General features: G+C 42.4%; 1 protein-coding gene across 4 annotated transcripts in view; it reads left to right on the top strand.

The window, feature by feature from the left end:
• wdfy3 (WD repeat and FYVE domain containing 3) overlaps positions 1-24,125 on the top strand; it is a 120,239-nt gene that overhangs the window by 69,853 nt on the left and 26,261 nt on the right. For 3 of the 4 annotated variants that reach the window (XM_034117710.1, XM_034117711.1, XM_034117708.1), the window contains 19 exons: positions 27-211; positions 2,226-2,457; positions 2,540-2,700; positions 4,797-4,908; positions 5,025-5,215; positions 5,801-5,953; positions 8,116-8,189; positions 8,296-8,457; positions 10,565-10,659; positions 10,843-10,963; positions 11,054-11,271; positions 13,530-13,726; positions 14,229-14,363; positions 15,814-15,993; positions 16,335-16,568; positions 16,669-16,768; positions 18,367-18,527; positions 21,260-21,489; positions 23,400-23,509. In XM_034117710.1, coding sequence (XP_033973601.1) covers positions 27-211; positions 2,226-2,457; positions 2,540-2,700; positions 4,797-4,908; positions 5,025-5,215; positions 5,801-5,953; positions 8,116-8,189; positions 8,296-8,457; positions 10,565-10,659; positions 10,843-10,963; positions 11,054-11,271; positions 13,530-13,726; positions 14,229-14,363; positions 15,814-15,993; positions 16,335-16,568; positions 16,669-16,768; positions 18,367-18,527; positions 21,260-21,489; positions 23,400-23,509 — 3,051 coding nt within the window. The remainder of the gene's footprint in view (positions 1-26; positions 212-2,225; positions 2,458-2,539; positions 2,701-4,796; positions 4,909-5,024; positions 5,216-5,800; positions 5,954-8,115; positions 8,190-8,295; positions 8,458-10,564; positions 10,660-10,842; positions 10,964-11,053; positions 11,272-13,529; positions 13,727-14,228; positions 14,364-15,813; positions 15,994-16,334; positions 16,569-16,668; positions 16,769-18,366; positions 18,528-21,259; positions 21,490-23,399; positions 23,510-24,125) is intronic. The other variant, XM_034117709.1, reaches the window with a different exon arrangement.

Below are 24,125 nucleotides of genomic sequence, written 5' to 3'. Positions count from 1 at the left end.
CCTCCCTCCTCCCTCCCCCTGTCAAGCAGCGGACGAGTCAAGTGAAGAAGCCGCCTTCTATGAGATCCTGCCCTGCTGCGCCCGCTTCCGCTGCGGAGAGCTGATCGCAGAGGGCCAGTGGCACCACCTGGTGCTGGTCATGAGCAAAGGCATGCTGAAGAACAGCATGGCCACTCTGTACCTGGACGGACAGCTCATCAGCACTGTCAAGGTAAACTCATTGGCTCAATCATGTCGTATAGTAAAGTATACTCAGTACTCAGTAGTTTGCACCGGGAAATATTGTTTAGAATCAGAATCAGTACAAGTACACATACAGGGAATTTGGAATGGTACGAAATGGTGCATACATAAACCCAATATTAGAATCAAATATCATTAGTTTATTGTAATTTTAACATCATGTTAAGAAAGCAATCCTGACAGTCCATTTTCAATTATCAAGCAAGCAATACAAATAAATAATAATATTATGTATACACACACATATGCATACATATATAGATACACATATAAATACGTGTGGCGCAGTGGATAGAGCCTTGGTATGGGGATCAGATGGTCACAGGTTCAAACCCCACTACAGTCAGCATGTCGTTGTGTCCCTGAGACACTTCACCCCAAATTGCTCCTGTGGGGATTGCCCACAGTATTGAGTATGTAAGTTGCTTTGGATAAAAGCGTCTAACAAGTGACAGTAATGTAATGTAATGTAAAAAATACACTACAATTTAAATGTTTAAAAAAACGACGGGAAGTGGGATTAAGCATTGCTGACTTAAAAATGCAGGAGTCAAATTAATAAATAATAAAGTGTGTATGAAACATTAAGTTATAAAAAAGGAAAAAATATATAATTATTTTTATTTAAAATAATTATATAGAATAAGGCATTTACTCTGAGAATCAATAGAATATTTCAGAATTAAAAGTGGCAGAGCTTTGTAGTCATCAAAGAGGAAGCAACCTATCAGAAATGTACAACATATACCTATCTATAAGTAAATAAATAATAGTTTATCACTAAAACCTAATTTCCTAACAATGACATTAAATAATAACACAGACATGATCAAATCAACCCATAGTCATAGTTAAGAAAATTAATAAATTAATAAAAGCATAGGTTATTTTGACAAAACAGCATTGCACAAACAACAACAATAAAATACAAACCAATAAAAAGTTTATTGCCGGGCAAAAGCACCCAGAGATATTCTCTTTATATATTAAGATAGATAAGAAACAAAGATTTTGAGAATCTGAAACAATAGCATATTTGTTTTATAAATGTATATTTTGTATTTAGTTTAGTTTTGTATTTTATTTCAGTTGACTAACTGTTTTGTATTGGTACAGGACTATATGTTCAGAATCTGATGGTGCATAGATAGAATAATAAAGGGAAGATATCTCACTCATCAAATAAATAAAAAACTGGTTGCTTGTACAATTAGCTAAACAGAGCGTTATGTCGATTCAGAAGATGCACAGAAACACATTTTCTAACTGAGGCTTCACACAGTCAGTCAGTGCGCTGTGATGTGGCTTGTGGTTTGGTGACTTCAGATTCTCCTGAGATTAGAGTTCAGAGCGGGGGAACGGCGCAGCAGACCACAAGCCTCAGCCTCCTCTCCGCACTGCTGATAACAGCGGCTTCATTTCCTGCCGAGCTCCTCAAACAGGAAACCACGAGCCGCTCATATGCCTGTCATGCGTCTGTGTGCATGTGACAGTCCTTGTGGCGGTGTTGTAGGGAAAACAAATCCTCTCTCATAGAATATATCGACTTGTATAGATGTGTGTGCTTATAAATGGTCTGCACAGGCTAACATCCCAACATATTGGCTACATAAAGTATCTTTGAGTTTCTTGAAAAGCGCTTGTGAGAGTGCTCTGCTCACCCAGGGGGAAAAACGAAAGGAGATGAGGGATGTTTGCAAAAAAAATGAGGGGCAACATAAAACAGTGCACAATAAAACAAAGTCCACACTATGGCTCGCCATGTAGGGCTTCTCAGGGCTGGCGTTAGCTCCTCCAGAACCAGTTCTACTGTCAGAGACCAGCACCAGGTTACCAACATGCTTTGATTTAGTGAGCCACTCCCATCACTCCAGCAGCCGGCTCTTTAACCACACCCTGCTGCCACAGCGCTCTATAAATACAATGTATTGTTATATTATTTTGTATTATTATGATTAAAAACAAGCTTCTCTCTCTTCCAGCTGCACTATGTCCACAGTGCTCCGGGAGGCTCTGGCTCCACCAACCCCCCCGTGCTGAGCACCGTGTACGGGTACGTGGGCACGCCCCCCGCCCAGAGACAGCTCTCCAGCCTGGTGTGGCGTCTGGGGCCCAGCCACTTCCTGGAGGAGGTGCTGCCGGCTACCAGCGTCGCTGCCATCTTTGAACTGGGACCCATCTACGTGGGCAGCTTCCAGGCCGTCTACCTGCCCTGTGAGTGGCCCTCAAAGTGTCACTCTTATTCCTTTCAGTTCACCGAATGCTCTGTTTATCATTTCATATTTGATTTCCCAAGGTAAAGACTCGAAGACGGAGGTAGCCCCCGCATCCCCGGTAGCATTGGTACCAGAGGAGAAGGTGTCCTTCAGTCTGTACGCGCTCTCGGTCTCCACTCTCACCGTGGCCAAGATCAGGAAAGTCTACAACAAACTGGACAGCAAGGCCATCGCCAAACAGGTCAGACCGCCCACTGCTCGGCATGTTGAAACTCACCATGCTAGTATTGTATTATTCTAAAGCCACTATTTGTACAACCACATCTTTGAGATGAATTGGAGCATTTTCCATCTGAATAAAGCTGCACAATGGCTTTAGAAAATGAGGATTTTCAAATGAAAAGTCCTTGTCTGGGCTAGATTATAGGTCAGGGTCTCTTCACCAAAATAGCTGCGGTTATTACAGGATCAAAAAGAAAATAATAACTGGAGCTGGTGAGAGTTTTATATGCAAAACAAGCTTTATTCTTAACATAGAACATAAGCCAGTGTCACAGGCCACCTTGTGTACTACAGAAGTCCCATCGCTGCAACATATTTGTCATACATTTTTTAATGTACAAACATTCAAAACGAATTCAGACTGAAGTCAGAATGAGTAAATCTGGCGTCCAAATTGTGCCCGGGTAATGTCAGTAGCACATCTAAAACAGAGTTATTAAGTACTTTCACATAATAAAAAAAAACACATTTAAATACACACAGAAAATGAATTGGACTAAAAACCGGCCACTAAACACATTATAGAACACAGAGAGTTAAACAAACAGAGGTAATGAAACATATTATAAAGTGAGAAAAAATGTGTTTCAAAAGAGATTGAAAAGAGCAGACAGAGTTTGCAGCCCTGATCTCCTCAGGCAGGTCGTTCCAAAGTCCATGATTCCTGACAGTGAAGTGTTTGGATCGACCAGGGAGAAGGGACATAAGGCAATGAAAGGTCAGATCAATAACTTGGGGCGAGGCCTCTCAGGGCTGCGTAAGTAAGCAATAAGATCTTAAAATGGATTCTAAAGGCAAGAGGTAGCCAGTTCAAGGAAGCCAGGATCGGTGTGATGTGGTCACTTTGACTAACCTGAGTTCATTCCTAGAATCAGAGTTTTGGAAGAACTGGAGGCAGAAGAGAGTTCTTTACTGATGCCAGGGAGGAGCACATTCTTATCTAATCCACTGGTGATGAAAAACAGTTTCAAGATGTTTGGGACATTCAGGCGTTTATAGCAGCAACAGGGTCAGAGTGAAAGACAGGATTCACGGTAACACATAAAGATAAAATAGAATTTGAAAAAGAATAATAATATAAACATTTTAAAATAAAGTGCCTGTTGAAACAGGATATCACAGTAAAATGTTGAGCATTTGAATGGACATATATACATATTTGGATTGTTATCTGGCTTATACTCCATTATGTCATAACATAAAGCACTTTTAGAAAAAGTCCCTTCTACAAAGTGATTCTAATTTATTTAAATGATGGGGACATTTTGGATTGTTGTTAGTAATCTAACTATTCAGTATCATTCAAGCGATAACTGTGAATACTTAAATATATGTCGTTTTGTAGATTGTCTTTGGTTTAAACTTTGGTTAAAATTCAAATGTTTGTTTTAAAAGCAGATTGACTTTTTCTTCTATGTAGGTTTCTACTGCTCACTCACTATTTCTAAATAGTTTGTACACACACCTATACACACAAATAAATGTACAGGTCAAACACACTCACACCCAGAACATTTGCAGCCAATCTACTTGCATGCATGTTCATTCAACGATATCTTTACATTTACAATGACTAACACACCGTCTTATAATGCGTGTGTTACAGCTCCAAATGAGCTCCCTCCTCCGCCCTTATCTCTTTTCCCCACCTGTCAACTTATTTCCCAGGATGCTCCTCTCTCCCTGCTATGCCTCGGCCCACGGCAGCTCACAAAAAACAGCAAAAAAGTGCAGAGGCAGCATTTCAGCTGCCGCAGACACTTGTATTATAACAGGAAGAGAGCGTTTATAGCACTGAAATACATTAGTGTTTTGTTTTAAAAAGCAGTCATCACCAGGTCTTATTAAAACGTAGGCAAAATGCCATATTACATTTTTCATGCTTTGTCCCATGTATCATTCTAACCTGCCTAATAAACGCTTTTAAAGAAGCCCCATTGTTATACCTTTCCTTGTAGTGTGTTATATAGGTTTTTGTGTATGTAAATGTTCTGCAAAGGCTCAAATCCCTATGTGTGTGTGTGTGTGTGTGTTTTCAATGTGTTCCCTCTGCAGCTCACTGTGTCCTCTCATGAAAACGCCACTCCTGTCAAATTGATCCATAACGCCGCCGGCCATCTCAACGGACCAGCACGTACCATCGGAGCTGCCGTCATTGGATACTTGGGTAAACCATTATATCATGAAGAAATACACATTTCTTTTGTATGTAAGAAGCTCCTGAATGTGAAATGTACGTGTTAGATCTGCAGCTTTTCTGAAGAAAAACACACTTTTTTTCAGGCGTCCGTGCCTTCGTGGCCAAACCCGTGGCCACCAACCTGCAATATGTTGGTGGGGCGGCAGCCATCTTGGGCTTGGTTGCCATGGCGTCAGATGTGGAAGGGCTGTATGCAGCTGTCAAAGCTTTGGTGTGTGTTGTAAAGAGCAACCCCCTGGCCAGCAAGGAGATGGAGCGCATCAAAGGCTACCAGGTGAGATACAAGTTTAACAAAGTACTGATATTTTTAGTTTTTAGTTTGAAATCCTTCCTATTACCAATATTTGCTCTCATTCATATCATTCGTTCTCACTATGGGATGCGCCTCCCTACGTATCCCATAGTGAGATGTCTCCCTTGTGCTACTCTGAGAACCGGGGTTACGCTGGTAACCTACAGTCTTTTTTCATTGACTTAGTTTGTCATGTAATCTGTTAAAAATTCAAACTATATTTTTGAGGAACAGAATCAATTAAACAAGACAAAGCAACATGACCTTGTGCTTTTAATCTGAAATGTTACCTGAAAGAAATAAAAAATAAAATAAAATGACCAGTTTTTAAATGTACAACATTCTCAGTTTAAGTGTTATTTATATTTCCATTTATTTTTGCTGATTTGTTTCCTTAACTTCTGCTAATTTTAGTTCTTGATAAATATATTCCATGATGGCTGTGATCTTGAACTAACTGCTGAATGCACAATCAAAAGTACATTTTGTCAGAAGTGTCACGTGGCCTTGTAAGCAAATAGACTGGCCTAAAATAATTCTTGCCATTTTATTTTCTGTCTTTTGCAGCTGCTGGCTATGCTGCTGAAGAAGAAGCGCTCGCTGCTCAACAGCCACATCCTCCACCTCACCTTCTCTCTGGTGGGAACCGTGGACAGCGGCCACGAGACCTCCATCATTCCCAACTCCACCGCTTTCCAGGACCTGCTCTGTGACTTCGAGGTGAGGCAAAGGGATCCACCATGCCAGCAAATGCTAATACAATTACCAAACTCACCAAATATATTTAGATTCTTCAGCGTTTCTGCAGGTGAGAGAACCATTTGTGACCCGCTCTATAATGGCGCGTTTCCACTACACGGCCTCGCTCGGCCTCGCTCCGCCTCGCTCGGTATGGCTAGGCCTCGTTAGGACTGGCTCACTTTATGGCGCATTTCCATTACAGTTTAGGAACTGGGGTAGTATCTATAGTAACGCAGTGTAGGCGGAGCCGTGACGTCATCTTCAATGAGAACCCCAGAAAAACAACACAGCCGTTAGCTGTTAGCACTCAGAGCTCACAGCTCCTCATATCTGTTCAGAAACTAGACAAAAGTTAAACAAGTACAAACCACAGACTGCCTGTGTCATGGAGAATACAGTCGCTGCTTTATTTATGTTTGTATAGGCCGTTGTTGTGAGTGTGGACGGTCGGAGCATATACTGCGTTAGCTTAGCCAATCTCCATTTAGAAAACACGCATTTTTCGCCTGCCGTCTGTCTGCAGACTTGTCAAAGCATTAATTCATGGTTTTTACTAACCGGTATCAGTATGTTGTTACTTCGGCATCATTTTGAAACGTGTATTACAATTAAATCACGGTCAAATATGTCCATCTTGTTGTAGTTGTATCCCCCTTGCCAGTGATGCTCTCTCTAGTTTAGCATACTCAGCCCGACTCAGCCTCGTTGTCTCTGGCCCTAGACCCACGATTTTATGAGGCCAGAAAAACTGTGAATTAGGACCCGCCGGCCGGTACTAGGCCAAGTGGAAACGCAACCAAAAACGGGCCGCTGACGTCACAGCCCTCTTAAACCGTGCTCCGCGCTGTAGTGGAAACGCGCCATTAAATCACTTGGACGTCACAACGCCTGATCCCGAGATAATCTTGGATTCATCTAAAAAAACTGGTGTTTTGGTCATTTGGGGGTTCTGGTTGATTTTAAACAAAGTCCTAGCTTTCAGAATATTAAACTTTTATATGCAGACGATAAATACATTTTCTAATCTTTTTAAGACAGGGTGTCAACTTCAGCGACCACCGTCTCACTTTGGTCAGCGCCGCTACCCCTCCCTCCTTACGTCTTCATAACATAATGAGTGACGTGTCCCAAAACAGTGGGCTTTAGTAGCAACTGAGCCAAAAGTTTCTGTAACACTGTCTATGATGCCTGTGAGTGAGCAGGTGGTGCCCGCCTTCAACATGCTGATTGGTCCACCTGAAGAGACAGGAGCATTTAAGCTGCAGCCATTCAGTTCCTCTGCCCTCTCTCTCATCGACCTCTCCTACTCCCAACTCTGTGTCTGTTATAGAAGATCTGATCTGTTGTTCTGTGTGGCTAAAGTTACCGATTACCGGTCCCTGTTGTACAATTTTTTGTATCATTGAAAAGCTAAGTTGCTTTAATCTGTCTTGAAGACACGCTTTTGATTTGTCTAGGAGTGAGAAACCCGTTTTGTTTGAACCATTTTTTCTCCTGTTTTTCTGGTAGGAGTTGGAGTGTATTTTATTTTATTTGTTTTGTTAGGCAAGTTTAAGGAAACTCTGTAGAGAGGGTTTTTGTTTGTTATGTTGGGGTTGTCTCACCTCTTTTTGAGTTTATTCAATCTCAAAAAGCTGATTTCCTGTCATTGAGCATTTCTTGGGAGTGGGAAGAGTGGGGAGAGGGCAATCTTGTGCTGCGCCTAGGTTCCCCTAGTCCGGGGCGTAACAAATGCATAATGCTTATAATTTGTTATATTCTGCTTAAAACACTGCATTATTCTAGTTATAAGTATTGTCAAATATCCTCAATGCTTTTTAGCAATACTCATAACACTTTGTCTAATTGCTGATCCCTCTTTTGCAAGGATCATAGTGAATTATAAGTCCCAAAGTTGTAATACATTAAAAAAAATAAAATTTAAATAAATAAATATTAGAAGTTAAAGTCAAATATCAACAACCACAAAATAATATATAAATTCTAGTTTTAAAGGGTTTGGCTGCTGATGGTGCAGTAAGTCCAGTTCAGAGTATATGACGCTGTGAGGGAGGAGTTCATAGTTCATAGCAGGGATGGCTTCCTGTGGCTCCCTGTGTTTGTGTCTCACTCTGCTCCTTTTTTCTCCGTCTGCTCCTCAGGTGTGGCTCCACGCTCCCTACGAGCTCCATCTCTCTCTGTTTGAGCATTTCATCGAACTGCTGACAGAGTCCAGGCAAGTGCCCAAACTCTTCTTTTTTTGTTACACAGTTTGCACTTACATTTCAGCAAAGAAGCTAACATCAGATGCAACTGTGTTAACCACTTTCTCTATCCAACAGCGAGGCAGCTAAGAATGCCAAACTGCTCAGGGAGTTCCAGCTGGTCCCCAGGCTGCTGCTGACCCTGAGGGACGCCTCCCTGTCCCAGCCCACTGTAGCTGCCATCAGCAACGTGCTCAGTCTGCTGCTGCAGGGCTTCCCCAACCAGTACGATCTGCTGAGGTCAGTACAGATATACCTATACATGGAATAACCTTCTTATTGGTGCTGGGGTGGTTTTCAAACAAAGTAATGCATTACACATTACTAGTAATGCCTTACTTTACTAAATCACTCACTGCTGAAAGTAATTACTTACACTACTAGTTAGATTACTTTTGGATTACTCTGTATAATCACCTGAGATGCACCACAAACCAAATGACAAATAACAATATATAGTTAAATCTCATGTATGCCCTGATCAGCACAAATCCTTAATCTAATAAGGAACATTCTGTACGCAAGACATCTGTTTTCTGCTCTTTATATCAATGAGATCATTTTGTGTTTGGTAACTGTTATGCAATTACTGCTGTTATCAACAGTAACGTGATACTTTACTGTGTTACAAACAAATGTAACAAGTTACCCCTAGCCCTCTTTCTTTTACATCTTAGTCAAGCATGATAAAGTAACAATGGGATATTCAAGTTGTTCGTAAAGGCACAAATTCACACCACAAATCATCACAGCAAAAGCTTTGCAACCACTGACCACAGAAGGGAACACATTTACACAATACAGAGTGACACCACATTACGCACTAAGCAGACATTTTTTTTTTTATGTGGAAAAAGTCTGCTTACCACTTGATGCTAATAAGCTAGTTTCTGATATCCATTTTTTTGTTAACCTGTTAAGCCAGAGAGACCCCGGTACCGGGGCACTGCCGCAACATCTTGCAGGAAACAGTGTCTGAGGGCATGTTTATTTAATAAAACTATGAATGTTTTATATCCATGTAACGGGAAGAAACTCATCTAACTGATCATTTTTATTTATTTTTCAAAAGAAAACCCACAATGCTAACACTGAGCCTCTGAATTAGCAACGAGCGAAAAATGCTAACAGATTACTGCACCGAAAATCACTCACAAAACCTTATTATTTATCTTTTCACCACATCCAACACATCGATTCACATCGTGAGGTGACACAGAATCGATTGACACCGACATTACCACTGAATTATACGTATTTGCGACGTTATAAAACAGGTGACGCTAGGTAGCTAAAAATGCTAACATTTTTACCTTGGCTCTGTAGTCTCTCCAAAGTGGTCTTCAATGGCATTAAAACGATAAAAACGCTGCTGAAGTTAATCCATAGGTTAATCCAATATGTCTGTGTCCCTTTGAAATGATTTCTGATAATCCATAAGCATTAAAACTGCTTTTCCGTTTCCAGATGTCAAAGCTAGAGATAGGTCCACTCTGATGCAAAATTACATGCGCGAAGCCCCCACCTTTTCTCTTCACAACGTGTGTGTGTGGGGGACTCCCCCTTCGATTCTATTGGCTCTAACGGTCAGAAAGAGGTGTCAACCATCAAAATCGACCAAGGGGGGCCAGAGATATGGAAAATCCACCCAAATGACCCCAGAAGTGGTTTATTTTTGCTAAATCTCTCTAAAAAGGTCAAATGTCACTTGATTTGCATCAATCTTGATACAGGGTACTTATTATATGTTGTACTTTGGATTCCTAAAGCTTTTAGTCTACTAACCCATCATCCAAGGGTAGTTTTCACTATAAGTAAAAAAGAATTTTTGGACAGACACTATAATTTACAGTTTCATAGTTCATGTAAAATCTGAATTTTCTTTCAAATAAAAAACATCTATATTGATTCTGACTTTTCTACATCCAACTCACAGGTTTATCATTACTTTGAGAAAAAAGATTATTAATTTAACCCTTTTAGAAGGGAAGATATGGTAATTTGTTCAGGGAATGTCATTTTCGAGCCTGAGACCTGAAAAACAGGCTCAGGGCTTAACAGGTTAAAAACAAAACAGGCAGGCTACAGAATACCAAGAAAATGATTGTTCTAAATATGGGTTTATCACAAATGTCTGTGTGCCACATGTATCTGACATATATATTTTATATGTATCTAACCTCATGTAGATCATAGCATTAAAGTGCACAATTTCAAAAAATTATAATAATAATAATAATAATTGTAAAACACATTTTATTTTGATTATTCTCAATGCTTGTCTTAAGAACTGTCAAAAGTAAAGCAAAAACACTAAGCAACTTAGCACTTTTTTTTCACCTCCCAGGTTTGGCCAGTTCATCTCTTCTACTCTTCCCACATTTGCTGTATGTGAGAAGTTTGTCGTCATGGAAATCAATAATGATGAAAAGATAGACGGAGGTAAGGAAAAATGAAAGGCAATAACATCCTTGTTGAGGTGGTAGAGCAGGTATTAGGAATCATATTTGGCAAATAAAATAGATGAATAAATGTTCGGTTCTGAGCCGTTTTAGCCTGCTTATGGTTGAGGAATTCTCTCACTGATATGTCTCTTCCCTTCTGAAAACGTCTATATGTCTCCAGGTAATGACGATGATTTCGGTGGTCTCCTGTCAGCCAACATTATTCTGCTGAGAAACCGACTGCTGGACAACCTGCTCAGACTGCTCTTCACCACCAAAGAGAAGTGCACTGTCAACGCCCAGTAAGTACCACTAATAGTCCACCTTGATGCTTGGAAAATGTGTATTGTTCTGTCAGTTTACCACATGTGCTCTCTTTCTTCCCCCTACAGAGCTTGTGAGGAGCTGGTGCGGACGCTGGGCTTTGACTGGCTCCTGATGTTCATGGAGGAACACCTTCACTCGAGCTCGGTCACGGCGGCTCTGTGGATCCTGGTGGTGCTGCTCTCCAACCAGTCCATCCTCAACCGCTTCAAAGAGGGCCTGTGTGGGGGGGGCTGGCTCGACCACACCGACATCGTCCTGACCAATAAGATCGGCTCAGTGCTGGGTGAGTGAGTGCACGAGACTGGGGCGGCTTCCCGACCTCAATGGCGACACAGTTTATCGAACACATCACTAACTCTGAAGTTGGATTTATGAATGGAGGAGGTGTGCTTGATTTACCTTAAAGTGGCCCTATTATGCTTTTTGGGGTTTTGTCTTTCCTGTAGTGTGTTCTATAGGTTTATGTACAATGAAACGCCTCCATTGGACTCCTTTTGTTAACTTCCGTAATATAATGACATCACTATGTATATGTAACAGTGCTTCTACTGGCTAGCGCTCCAACACATTGTACGTGACATCTCTTAAGTGGTTGACCAATCACAACAGAGGCAGCCAGCTAACCAAGCATTTTCTCATCATAAGGGACAGTTTCCACATAGCGCCTTTTTCTGAGGGCTGACATCTCTTTAAAATGGTTTTAAATGTGGAGGGATCCAAAGCCCTCACATTTTCACATCGCTGTAGAAATGGGATGTTGTTTTTGACTGTGTCACTGTATCATAGAAATACCATAACGCCCATTTCTATGAGCAGATCGAGCAGCCAGACAGACCCTGAATGTTGCTGACAGTGAGTGTGTGACTTAAATCTCTGATTTCGTCTGAATCTCGTCGTCCTCGCTCTCCTGCTGTCAGATTAAGTGTTGACGAGCTCAATTGTACAAAGTATGAGAGAAAGCATCTTGCAATAGTTGTTACGGTGAAAAAACTCTGCAAACAAATATAAAGAAGCACAAACAGTTAATGAATCCAAGGAGGCGAAGCTTGAACTAGTTGTAGAGATATTGTCGTCATAGGAGCAATACAAAAAGTGCTGGGAGTTAATTTTTGATGAAAGGCTTGACGGATGCTCTCCCTAGTGCCTCTTTGGCAGAATAAGGCGCTCTGTGGACACAGGGCCTACAGTCAGAAGCATGCGGTAATAATGTGCACTGTAAATACAGTATGTTGTAATATGGCTCAGCAGACGCCTCTCCTCACTCTGGCAATGCTTTCCGTCGGAGTTGGCCTTCGTTCAGTAAACAGAAAGCTGCGCAGTTTGTGCGCCTCACAGCCAAGGGTTCGTCTTCTCATTTTTTTGCCCCCCCGCAATCCCTGCTGCTGGTGCTGCAACTGTAGTCCTACCTGAGCTCAATGCTTCCCAACCTGGTCACTTTTAACTTAACTTGAACTTTACTTTAGGCACTGTTATCTTTAAATTCTTTACTATTTAAGACAAAAATGAAGAATACACTCACAAATGTGCATTCCACTTTGACTAAACATCATCTTAGCGGCATCAGGTTGAGAAGCATTGATTTGGCTTGTAAAAACCTTGCTAAGTAGTGCCATGGCCTTACAGAATCACCACTGCTGTAGCATCAGAATGTGTGCTGTCAGGTTGAAGCCCTTACTGTAGATTGTATTTGATCCGTAGTCCAGCTCAACCAAGTCCTTATCTTTTGAGTTATTTTGCTGTTACTCAGGTTTAACTCCTGCCTGATGAGTTAGATACAGTTAGATACGGTGGCCGTCAAGGGCAACCGCGCCACAACGGCCAAAAACACTTCAATTTGGAGAATCGCACTGCAGTTTTAAAACGATGCAAATAAAAAACACCAATGTGCCGAAACACATGAAAAAGAGGGAACATCTTCACCAACTCGACAAAATATGCGCTACTAAAAGTGCTGCATAAACAAAACGCTGCAAAAAGCTCAAAACACAAAGGAAACGGGGACACTTAAAAGTGATGCTATGCTTATAGCAGATCTTCAATAATATCGGAAGGAATCATGTGATCACATTGTTAAAATATGATGATAAAATTAACATTTTCTGTAAGTTTCCAGTGACAATGACAGTTGGCAAATTTATAATCCCAGAACGTCAACAGGTGCTCTGGTCCCAGCTGTGTGCATCACTTTTTAGTGTCCCCGTTTCCGTTGTGTGAGCCTCTTGCAGCGTTTCTTCATTTGCATGTTTTTTGGCACATTTGTGTTCTTTTATTTTATTTATTTATTTATCGTTTTTGAAAGTGCAGCGCGTTTCTACCAATGGAAGTTTTTTTCTGCCGTTGTAGCCGATTTGCACGGGTTGGCCACCTTAGACAGCGGATCCTGGGTTATTACTGTGACCCCCCTTCCTTGATAAACCTGCCCCCAACAGCTGTATTCAGAGCAGCAGAGATCCCTTAGACAGAAGGCGTATGTCACCTACCGACATGTTCAATATGCTTAACCTGTACCCTCTTCACTCTCCGTCCTCTCCCACTTTTCAGGCTTCAACGTGGGCCGCAGTGCTGGCGGGCGCTCCACGGTGCGGGAGATCAACCGGGACGCGTGCCACTTCCCCGGCCTGCCCGTGCTGCAGACGCTGCTGCCCAAACACACCAACGTGCCGGAGCTCTACTTCCTGCTCATGGCGCTGTTCCTGCAGCAGCCCGTCACCGAGCTGCCGGACAGCCTGCAGGTACATGTCAGTATCCCCAACCTTTTTATTTTTCTAATTATACAGAATTTTACTCAACAAATGAATGCATTGTCCCCTAACTAATATTCTTTACTTGCCTCATTGCACATTATCCCTTACATATACTCTAAATACTCTCTGTTTAGTGTCTGGGCCTACATTCCAAAGCTTCAGATACACTGAAAAAACTGGAACGTTGACTTTAGTTAAATGTATTCTGTCAACAAATGTCGGTTAATTAAGTTACTTGAAAGCAATAATATTACGTTGTACTTAATGATTTATTGAAACACTATACAATGTTGTTTTATTTCAACTTAATATTATTGCTTTCAACTAACCTTATGTGAAATCTGTTGAAATAATACATTTGATTAATGTCCACATTTCAGTTTTTTCAGTGTAGTTTATCGTGGTGTCCCATTTCACATATCTCAATGATGTCTTATGATTGTACTTGTATTTTCAAACTGTTGGTGAGGATGTGTCTTTCTGTATTTCCTATCAGTTTGACCTGGACTCCCTCTGGACGTTCATTTTTGGCATACCAGCCTCTAGTGGGACAGTGGTGGGCTCCATCCACAACGTGTACACCGAGGCCGCCTTCCTGCTGCTGGCCATGCTGCGCAGCATGCTCAACCTGGTGAGGAACACCCTCCAGCCTACACTACACTCACTTACACTAACATCATTGTAGTGTCATACTGTAAGTCATTTTTGTTGGGGAATCATTTGCTTAGGTATTCAACCTTTGACACAGTTCATAATTTTCCTCTTTTCACTGTCTCCTTTCCCACGGCATAGGTCTACGGCCTTGGGTATTGCTGCTATCTCTCTTAAGGAGGGGCAGCTTGGGCGCATTGTTGTTGCCAGCTTATGACCGAGCACAAGCTGACATGAGATAGTTTATTGTTCAGGGACATCTGGACGCCCTTCTTTTTAGGAACGTAGGTTCCCTGGCGCACATTCTTTTCTATGGACGACAGCTCTAGTTAGATTCAGGGTCCATATTTGTTTAGTCTCGCTGATAAAGAATGTCGATTATTACACTCCGAACTAGTTAAAACCTGGAACTACAGAAGAGTTCTTCAGAATTGATAGTGGCATCTCAACCGTGTGGTCGGATCGTGGCCCGTGACATGTCTTGTGAATTCTCCGGCCGAAGCTCCAAATAAACCGTCAGTGTTTTGCCATCAAAGCTCCAGCTCTCCTCGTGTCTCTCTGAGTCCTGACTCCAATTGCTTCAGAAGTTTCCCCCACAATTTTAATATCCATGTTATTGCCATTTTCAAAAATAACATAATTATCCTAATAACATATAAATTGCAATCAAAAACAACACATTACACACTTGCATAATGTATGTAAATACTGTCCTATGTTCACATATATTGTGTTTTCCTAGAAAGTTGGTCTAATACACTGCATTCCTACTTATTCTGTATAATTTATCAAATGTATTTTATAGATGTATCTTTCTATTGTTGGGTTAGGGTTAGTAAATTAAATGCATACAATTTATGTTTATTTTTTACTTTCTATTTAATTGTATTTAATTATATATCTCACTCTCGTTAAGATGGTGCTAACAGTTGAACGAAAGTGCAGTAAATTATATTTAATTTCATGATGAAATCATAATGTCAGGATTATTATTCCAATTACATATTTAAGAGACATATTTACACATCTTTTTGATAATGAAATTCAACACACCTCAGCAAAGCAGATAACATGTCAGTCTATTAGTCATTTTTAAGTGGTGATTTCCCAACAGTTCCTGCCTGGATTCTTTAAAAGCATGATTTTAAGCTCCATTAATCCAGCTAAAATGACTCGACACACATGCTATTTTCATCCTCATTCAAACACACCTGGGAGTTTTTCAGTGGCTCTCACAGTGCTCTCTGCTGAGAAGCTACACTCGACCTCCTGGGAAATTAGAGCCTAGCGCTCCCTCACGGCACAGGCTGCTACTGAAGAAGTTCACTTAAATCCTCCAAACCAGTCTAAGATTGAAAAACCAGCACTTTCATTGCTTCTAGATATGAAGCTTGAATAAACAGTTTGTTTTCCTTTGCGTCTCTTTCCAGCCGTGGCAGTCAGAGGAGGAAGGCTCCTGGCTGCGGGAGTACCCGGTCACCCTCATGCAGTTCTTTAGGTATCTTTACCACAACGTGACCGACCTGGCGTCTATGTGGCACAGCGCTGAGTTCCTCTGTGCCCTGGCAGCGACTGTCTTCCCTTTCAACATCAGACCCTACTCCGAGATGGTAAGGCTCTACAATTGTTTTCGGAAGCCATAGAGTGGTGGAAGTAAGCCTCACAAGTCTCCCTTTTTAAAAAATTCAATAAAAAAAACAATGGGATTTTTCCATTGGAATTTCGAATATGCCAGAAAATAAAATGTAAACACACATTTATGATCAGTTTTGTTTAGCAGGATAGCAAGTTATAAATACATGTTAGAAATCACCCAATCTTTAACAAGCTGTACAGTGTCAGTGTCTCAAATGTAAATGCTTCCCTGTAATAAAGTGTCATGTGTATCCTGCATGATCCTGTTTTTAAAATAAAATCTTGATAAATTCTCTTCACCCGCCTTCTGTTCCAGGTCACTGATTTGGACGACGAGGCGGGGTCTCCCGCAGAGGAGTTCAAGGCCTTTGCCGGGGACTCCGGTATGAACCGCAGCCAGTCTGAATACTGTAACGTGGGCTCCAAGACGTCTCTCACCAACCACCCTGCCAAAAAGTACGTCTTCGACTTCATGAGGGTCCTGATCATGGACAACCTCTGCATGACCCCGGCCAGCAAGCAGACGCCCGTCATCGACCTGCTGCTGGAGGTGAGGACGCGCCGTGCAGAACTTAAATTCAGCAAACTTTTCCTTCCCATCATAATTCTTAGTTTATTAATGGTTGCAAATGTGTGTTTTCTGCTGCCAGGCCTCCCCTGAGCGCTCCACCAGAACCCAGCAGAAAGAGTTTCAGTCCAACATCCTGGACGGCGTCATGGAGCATCTTCTGGCTGCTGATGTGCTGCTAGGTAAGACTACAAAAAATCAGGCCCTTTTTCTTTTCCTCACCACTCTTCCTTCTTGTGCTTAAGTAAAAGTAAAAATACAAGAGAGTAGGAATACTCTGTTACAAGTAAAAGTCCAAAAGTCTTAGCATCAAAATACTATATACTTAAACTAAAGTAACGAAAGTAAAAATACTCATTATGCACATCTAGATACTTCACACTGTGCGTTCCTATGTTGTTTCATGCAGGCTTTATAAACGTGAACAAATAGTCCACCACAGTGACAAATATAATACTCAATTACCAAGGTTTGAATGAGAAGACAACTTCTTTTTCCAGCATGAGTATTACATACATTATGATGATTTGGCAGAAATTGTACTGATGAGCATGCTGCAGGACAGCTTGGACACATTTCTTCGATGGCCGCAACACGAGTCAGCAAATCAGTGTTAAACCCGGAGAACTGCAAGCATCTTCAGTTTTCTGAACGGCTTCTTGAGTTATACATAGTCTATAGTCTGCAGTCTATTACAGCAAAGTACACTACACCAATATTATAGGCTATACAAAACATTCATATATTTTTTATTTGTATCCTTTAATATGCATCACCTCTGACCTCATTGGCTCTGGTTTCAGACAGAGGGTGAAAAGAGGTCCTGCAGCACAGGCAGTATGAGGAAAATAAGACTCTTTTAAACAATTAAGGTCACCTATTGTACTTTTAATTGAACTATTCATATCTTAAACTGCACTGTAACTTTTATTTATGTATTTTTTCTTTTAATGTTTATTTTTTTATCTTTGCTTTTTAACGACTGTTTTTAAATGCCATTTTCTTAATGTCTTTCCTTTTTGTAAAGCACTTTGAATTGCCTTGTGTTGAAAAGTGCTATATAAATAAACTTGCCTTGCCTTGCCTATTATGTACAATCCACTTTTTCATGTCTCTTCTACATCAACATGTGTCCCCTCTGTAAAAAGAGATTCTGAAAGTTTCAGGAAAAAATATTCACTCTCTTTTTGTCCTGATCCATTTCTATAAAAACCTGTCTGAAAATGAGCTGATCAGATTTTGGCCACTTTGTGATGTCATAATGTTTTTTTGTCTTGTGTAACCATTAGCCAATCACCAATCAAGGTAACCCCCCCCCACCTTATCACCTGAATCTCCTCCTAGAGCACCATTGTGTTCTTTCTAACCAAATATCTCTCAGAGGGGTGTGGGGAGTGGCTCCTTATTTTCATCTAAAGTAACAGACAGAGAATCAGCACTTTTGAAACAGGGCTGAAACAGAGGGGATTATGGGATGCTGCAATGATCTGTTTGGTATTTCGAGCCAAACACTTCAGAGACATGTTTTGTATACATCTGAGACCTATAATATATTGATGAAAAACAGTATGATAGGGGACCTTTAAAAGGATGATGACATGTACAGTAGAGCCACAACATACAAATATGATCCTGAAAACTAGCAGAATAGGGCCCCTTTAAACCCTTTTCATTCCTTCAGTAATGTGATTCTACTGTAAGATGAAGCATTCGTAGAATAGTTGCACAGGAGTCACAGAAAATGGCAGCTGATCGCCTCTCTTGCTGCTCCTCCTCTCAGGTGAAGATGCCTCTCTGCCCCTCAGCAGCGGGGGCAGCTATCAGATTCTGGTCAACAACGTGTTCTACTTCACCCAGCGTGTGGTGGACAAGCTGTGGCAGGGCATGTTCAACAAGGACTCCAAGCTGGTGGTGGACTTCATCGTGCAGCTCATAGGACAGGTACAAACCAACAAATCTTCAAGATCCAGAATGTGTGTGTATTTGCAGCGATGAGGTTATTTTTGTTGTTGACCAAAGGAAAACATACGAAACATTCAGGTTAAAAACAGCAGTACATACAAAACAAATATATGTCATACAGTATAAATCAAGGATATTTTTGGACTTACGGTCATAAGAATATATTTAAGGTCAGAAGAGTATAAAGTTAGTCTCAATAAAATTAAACCGGTGTGAATTTATTCTACATTATGTTAACAAAAAGTACAAAACATTTGTCTAAACCTAGCAAAGAAACAATAAGCAGGGTATATTTGATGTCTGTAAACCTAGCAACGGTTATATTGTATTGATGTCCCCTCCTGTACCTGCAGTGTTGCTGCAGGCATGAGGAGGCCAGACTACATTTCCCATAGAGCTGATGATTGTGCCAGAGTCAAATCATAACAACCACACGTATCACACCGACACACAGGCAGAGTCTTTCAGGGAAATGAAACAGTCTGTCTGTGAGTGTTCCTCCACTTAATGTAACCAGTGCACACACTCAGCATAAATTAGATAATCAGCAGCCATCTGACTGCAGCCCTCACGTTCTCATTTCAGCCTGTGAATGCAGGGAAATCAGATGCATCAGCTGGAGTCTGCTGCATCCTTGTTAGTGTGTCTCTGTTGCCCCTTTCACACCAAGGCTTTTCCCGTTCTAGCTCCGTGCTAGAGCTTTTCTGGAACCGGTTCTTCGGTTCAGCTCCCGCTCTGTTCACACCGCTCAGACCCCGACTGGTGCTGCGTCATCGTTTGCGTCATGACGTAACCGTTTGCGTGCCTGCTTCATAAAGCCAAACCGCCACTCTGTCCGAGGTCTCGCTTTTGGTCCCGATAATCCTTCTTGACTTTTTTCAATTTGTTGCCAATCTGTTCAACGGTACGGTCAAAACCAGCGGTTGCCATCTCTTGCTGCAATTGTTGTAGAATTGCTTTGGACCGCGTGCTCCCCTCCAGCTTCCTCTGTACCTCTTTGGAAGACCAGATTCCCAGGAGGTAGCTGGTCTCTTCAGTGGACCACTGCTGCTTGTTAAGTTTCTCCATCGTTGTGTACAAACTGGATAAAACCCGGGCTTTTTGTTGTTGTTAGAGGTTGATCCCATCCCTGCCCCTACCCCCGCCTCCGATGTAAGCGTGACGTATGCGGTGCTTGCTTTCTAGACCGACAACTTTTTGGTGCTTGAAACGAACCGGATTCCGGAGCTTAGAGGCGGCTCCGTTGCGGTGTGAACAGGAAAAACCTGTGCTTTTCAGGCTCTAGCTCCGAACCGGCCCTGGAACCGCGTTGGTGTGAAAGGGGCATGAGTGTATGTGTGATTGAGTTAGACGCATGTGCATTTTCCAAATATTTACTATATTTAAGGTTAAGTTTAGGATAAAAGATATCTGTTTATATAGGTTGTAGTTGGTCTACAAATGGTCTACAAAGGCTATAATCGTAAAGGTTCCTCCAGAAGGAGTTTCTCTACCACACACTCCCCCCCCCCCCCCCCCCCCCCCCCCCCTGCCTGAAACGCTTACATTGGACTCCTTTGTTGACTTCCGTAACAAAGTGACATCACTATGTTACACAATTTTACATGATGGGCTATGGGGCAGGACCTCTCTTCAGGGTTGACTAACCACAACAGAGCGGGCCAGCTACCCAATCACAACAGACTGGGCTCTGGTTTCAGACAGAGGGTGAAAAGAGGTGCTGCAGCACAGGCAGTATCAGAAAAATAAAGAGCTTTTTGAACATTAGAGCATGGAGACATGTCCCAGTAGGGGCACAACATACAAACAACCTGAAAAAGAGCATAATATGTCCACTTTATTGTAGAGATTACACTGACTATAGATACAACTCCACTTCAAACATCTTTAAAAATGTCCCTTGAACTCCAAGGTTAAGTTAAAAGAAGAGCATTAAAGTCATGTGTTTGGACTTGGATCCTCCTTTTCATGCTTCTGAACAGACTACTGTGCAAGTGAGAAGATTAGGAGATTATGCTCTGAAATTAATGTGTCCAACCATAATGCGGCCTTGTGGCTTGGAAACGTCCTGGAGTGATTAGGGATTAGGAAGCACTTCATGCCGAGTCATGCAGAAGGAATTACAACTTATTTACATTTCATTTAAATCAGTGGACACATGACACACGTAAGTACACCCAATACAACGGGTGCTTGCTGAATTTGGCAACCAATTTATGAACTAAGTAAGGTTTAAAATTACTTATTTTTATAGTGCCTTTGCATCTATTTCTCATGTTTTTGACTCAGTAGATATAATATCAATAACAACTCACGTAGCTACTGCACTACCCTGTGCAACTTCCAACATCTCACAAGACTAAACTCTGTAACTTTTTAGTTTCCTAAACATCAGATCTTGATGGAAGGAAGCCTGTTTTACAAATATGTATCCACATTAAGTCTTTAAGCAGTTCTCTACTCAGACACAGAAACAACAACACAACAAAGCTACATTCACAACCCTCTGAGGACTTAACCCAGTTCAGCCCTGGTTGCTCAAACAAATCTTCTTTCCCATGCTGAAATATTTCCACAGCAGCTTTATCCACATGCAGAGCACAGCAGAGCACAGCAGAGCACAGCAGCGTACCAGCCGCACAACTAAACATCTCTTATTTTTACATTATGGCTCTGACCTCCTCCACCTGTTTGTTTTCTTCCTCCTACAGTCCAAGCGGCGTTCCCAGGGTCTGTCCCTGGACACCATCTACCACTGTCTGAACCGGACAGTGCTGTACCAGCTTTGTCGACCCCACAAGACGGTGGCTCAGCAGGTGGCCCTGCTGGACGCCCTGAGGGTCCTGACCGTCAACCGCAACCTGGTGCTGGGGCCGGGCAACCACGACCAGGACTTTGTGGCCTGCCTGGCTCACTGCTTCATCTGCCTGCACAGTGGAAGGTAAGGCCCCGGGGCTAAAAGAGTCTTTCTCTGTACTTGTGTGATAGTGTTTTCTGACACCTACTGGAATATTCATGCTCATAAACTGTGTCGGGATGAACTTCACCGCTCAGTCTGACCACACTAACCGGCAGCAAAATGTGCCGTCTGCTAAAGTAACATTCGTACTACATTTCCAATTTACATACTGCACTCAAGTGTTATTGCACAACAGTGGTGTCGTAGTCTGTATTTGTTTATGTGTTTTTACATCATTGAATATTGATGTAATTTCACAGCAGGGGTGTCATAGTCTCTATTGTTACGTGTGTGGGGGTTACCAGGGGACATGGTGGTTGTACAGACCTGCGGTATCTCTCCCTGAGACACCACGGGTGCAGCAACCTGAAGGAGCTGCAATGTGCGGACAGGGTGTCCTGGAGGGGGTGGGACACATTGTCTAGAGGGGAGGACAGCTTGTCTGCCATTCTCCTGTCTCCCACCACCTCCACAGTGTCCAGAGGACTCCTGTCTCCCACCTCCTCCACAGTGTCCAGAGGACTCCTGTCTCCCACCTCCTCCACAGTGTCCAGAGGACTCCTGTCTCCCACCTCCTCCACAGTGTCCAGAGGACTCCTGTCTCCCACCTCCTCCACAGTGTCCAGAGGACTCCTGTCTCCCACCTCCTCCACAGTGTCCAGAGGACTCCTGTCTCCCACCTCCTCCACAGTGTCCAGAGGACTCCTGTCTCCCACCTCCTCCACAGTGTCCAGAGGACTCCTGTCTCCCACCTCCTCCACAGTGTCCAGAGGACTCCTGTCTCCCACCTCCTCCACAGTGTCCAGAGGACTCCTGTCTCCCACCTCCTCCACAGTGTCCAGAGGACTCCCCAGGACAGAGCTGGCCTTCCTTATCAGTCTGTTCAGTCTCTTCCTGTCAGCAGCCGGGATGCTGCAGCCCCAGCAGGCCACGCCTTAAAAGATGGCTGATGCCACAACAGAGTCATAGAAGGTCTGCACAGGAGGCCCACCTGCCCCCCAAAAGACCTCAGTCTCCTCAGCAGATACAGTCTGTTCCTTGTAGAGAGAAAGGGAGCAGTGCAGTTACAGTATCCGAACAGTCCAGTTTATTGTTCAGATGAACACAAAGGTATTTGTAGGATTTCACAATCTCGATGTCTGCTCCCTGGATTTTCACTGGTCTCGGGAGAGACTGTTGGTGCCGTCTTAAGTCCACCACCAGCTCCTTGGTCTTCCCTGCGTTGAGCTGGAGGTGGTTCCTCTGGCATTAGAGGGTGAAGTCCTGCGTCAGTTCCCTGTACATCCTGTCGTCCTCATTAGAGATGAGGCAGACGATGGCCGAGTCGTCAGAGAACTTCTGAAGGTGTCAGGTAGCAGTGCTGTGGGTGAAGAGAATGTGCATGTAAATGGTCTGCAAAGGCTGCATTGCAAAGTATAGCCACCCCCCCCCCCCACCTGAAACGCCTCCATTGGACTCCTTTGTTTACTTCTGTAACATAGTAACATCACTATGTATCACACACACGCTGGACATCTCTAAGCAGTTGATTCATCTCAACAGAGCCATTTTAATAATATGTTGTTTACATTTGGTTCCTCAGCTCCATCTGTTCTACTCATAGGGATTATTTCTGCACAGCTCTGGCTCTGACAAGTATTATACCATCAGTTTACCACAGACTCTCACACTTCAGTTTGTTATTTTCTGTGACTCAGACGGTGATTGTGTCAGTGTTTCTTTTAATAGAGTGTGTCCTTTCCAAAAGTGCAGCAGGTGGGTAGAATCTGATTTTCCTAGCCTGCTGGGGACACAATATGCTGTAACACATACACTGACACTAAACAATCCCCCCCCCTCCACCTACTTCTCTATGTGGCAGTTTAGCAGCAAGTCTCTGTTTGTCTCTGCAGCAGCGTGGAGGGCTTCGGTCTGGAGGCGGAGGCCAGGATGACAACCTGGCACGTCATGATGCCCACGGAGAACGAGACGGACACTACGCACAGCCAGGACGTCAGCGAGGGTGAGGCACTGTGTGTGTGTGTGATCCGTACCAAACAAGGATTTTTTTATTAAGTTTGTAGAATAGTGTTGGTTGGCCGGGATTTATTTGGCGATCAACATTTTGCCTATACCAAACATTTCGCTAACTACAATTGGATATGATTAACCCTTAAATGTGCATTCAGATTTAAATATCTGTTTTCTACATTACACCCATATTACACTGTTATTACACCAATATTTCACATTGATACACCCCTTTTACACCTTTTTTACACCCAAGTTACACCCATATGACACCATTAATACACCCTTATTACACCCTAATTACACCCATGTTACACTGTTATTTGTATGATACTGTTATTAGACCCATATTACACCCATGTAAAACCAATATTACACTGCAACTACCCTGTTATTACACCCATTTTACACATGGCCACGGCCTGTCAAATGACTGTATCCTACAGGGTACAGAAACCATTTAAGGGTCAATTGTGCACCCCTATTGTCAACCATCTAAATGATTATCCCCTGGTGAGAAAGCCATACTTTATACATGTGTTAAAAATAGAAATGTGTTTTTCAAACACATATTCCAAAGTCTTATTACGTACAATTCTTTTTAGAAA

This window comes from Trematomus bernacchii, unplaced genomic scaffold, assembly GCF_902827165.1.
Source record: "Trematomus bernacchii unplaced genomic scaffold, fTreBer1.1, whole genome shotgun sequence".
In the NCBI taxonomy this organism is placed as follows: Eukaryota; Metazoa; Chordata; class Actinopteri; order Perciformes; family Nototheniidae; genus Trematomus; species Trematomus bernacchii.
Note: the sequence above shows the minus strand (reverse complement) of the source record. Positions and strands in the feature narration are given on the sequence as shown.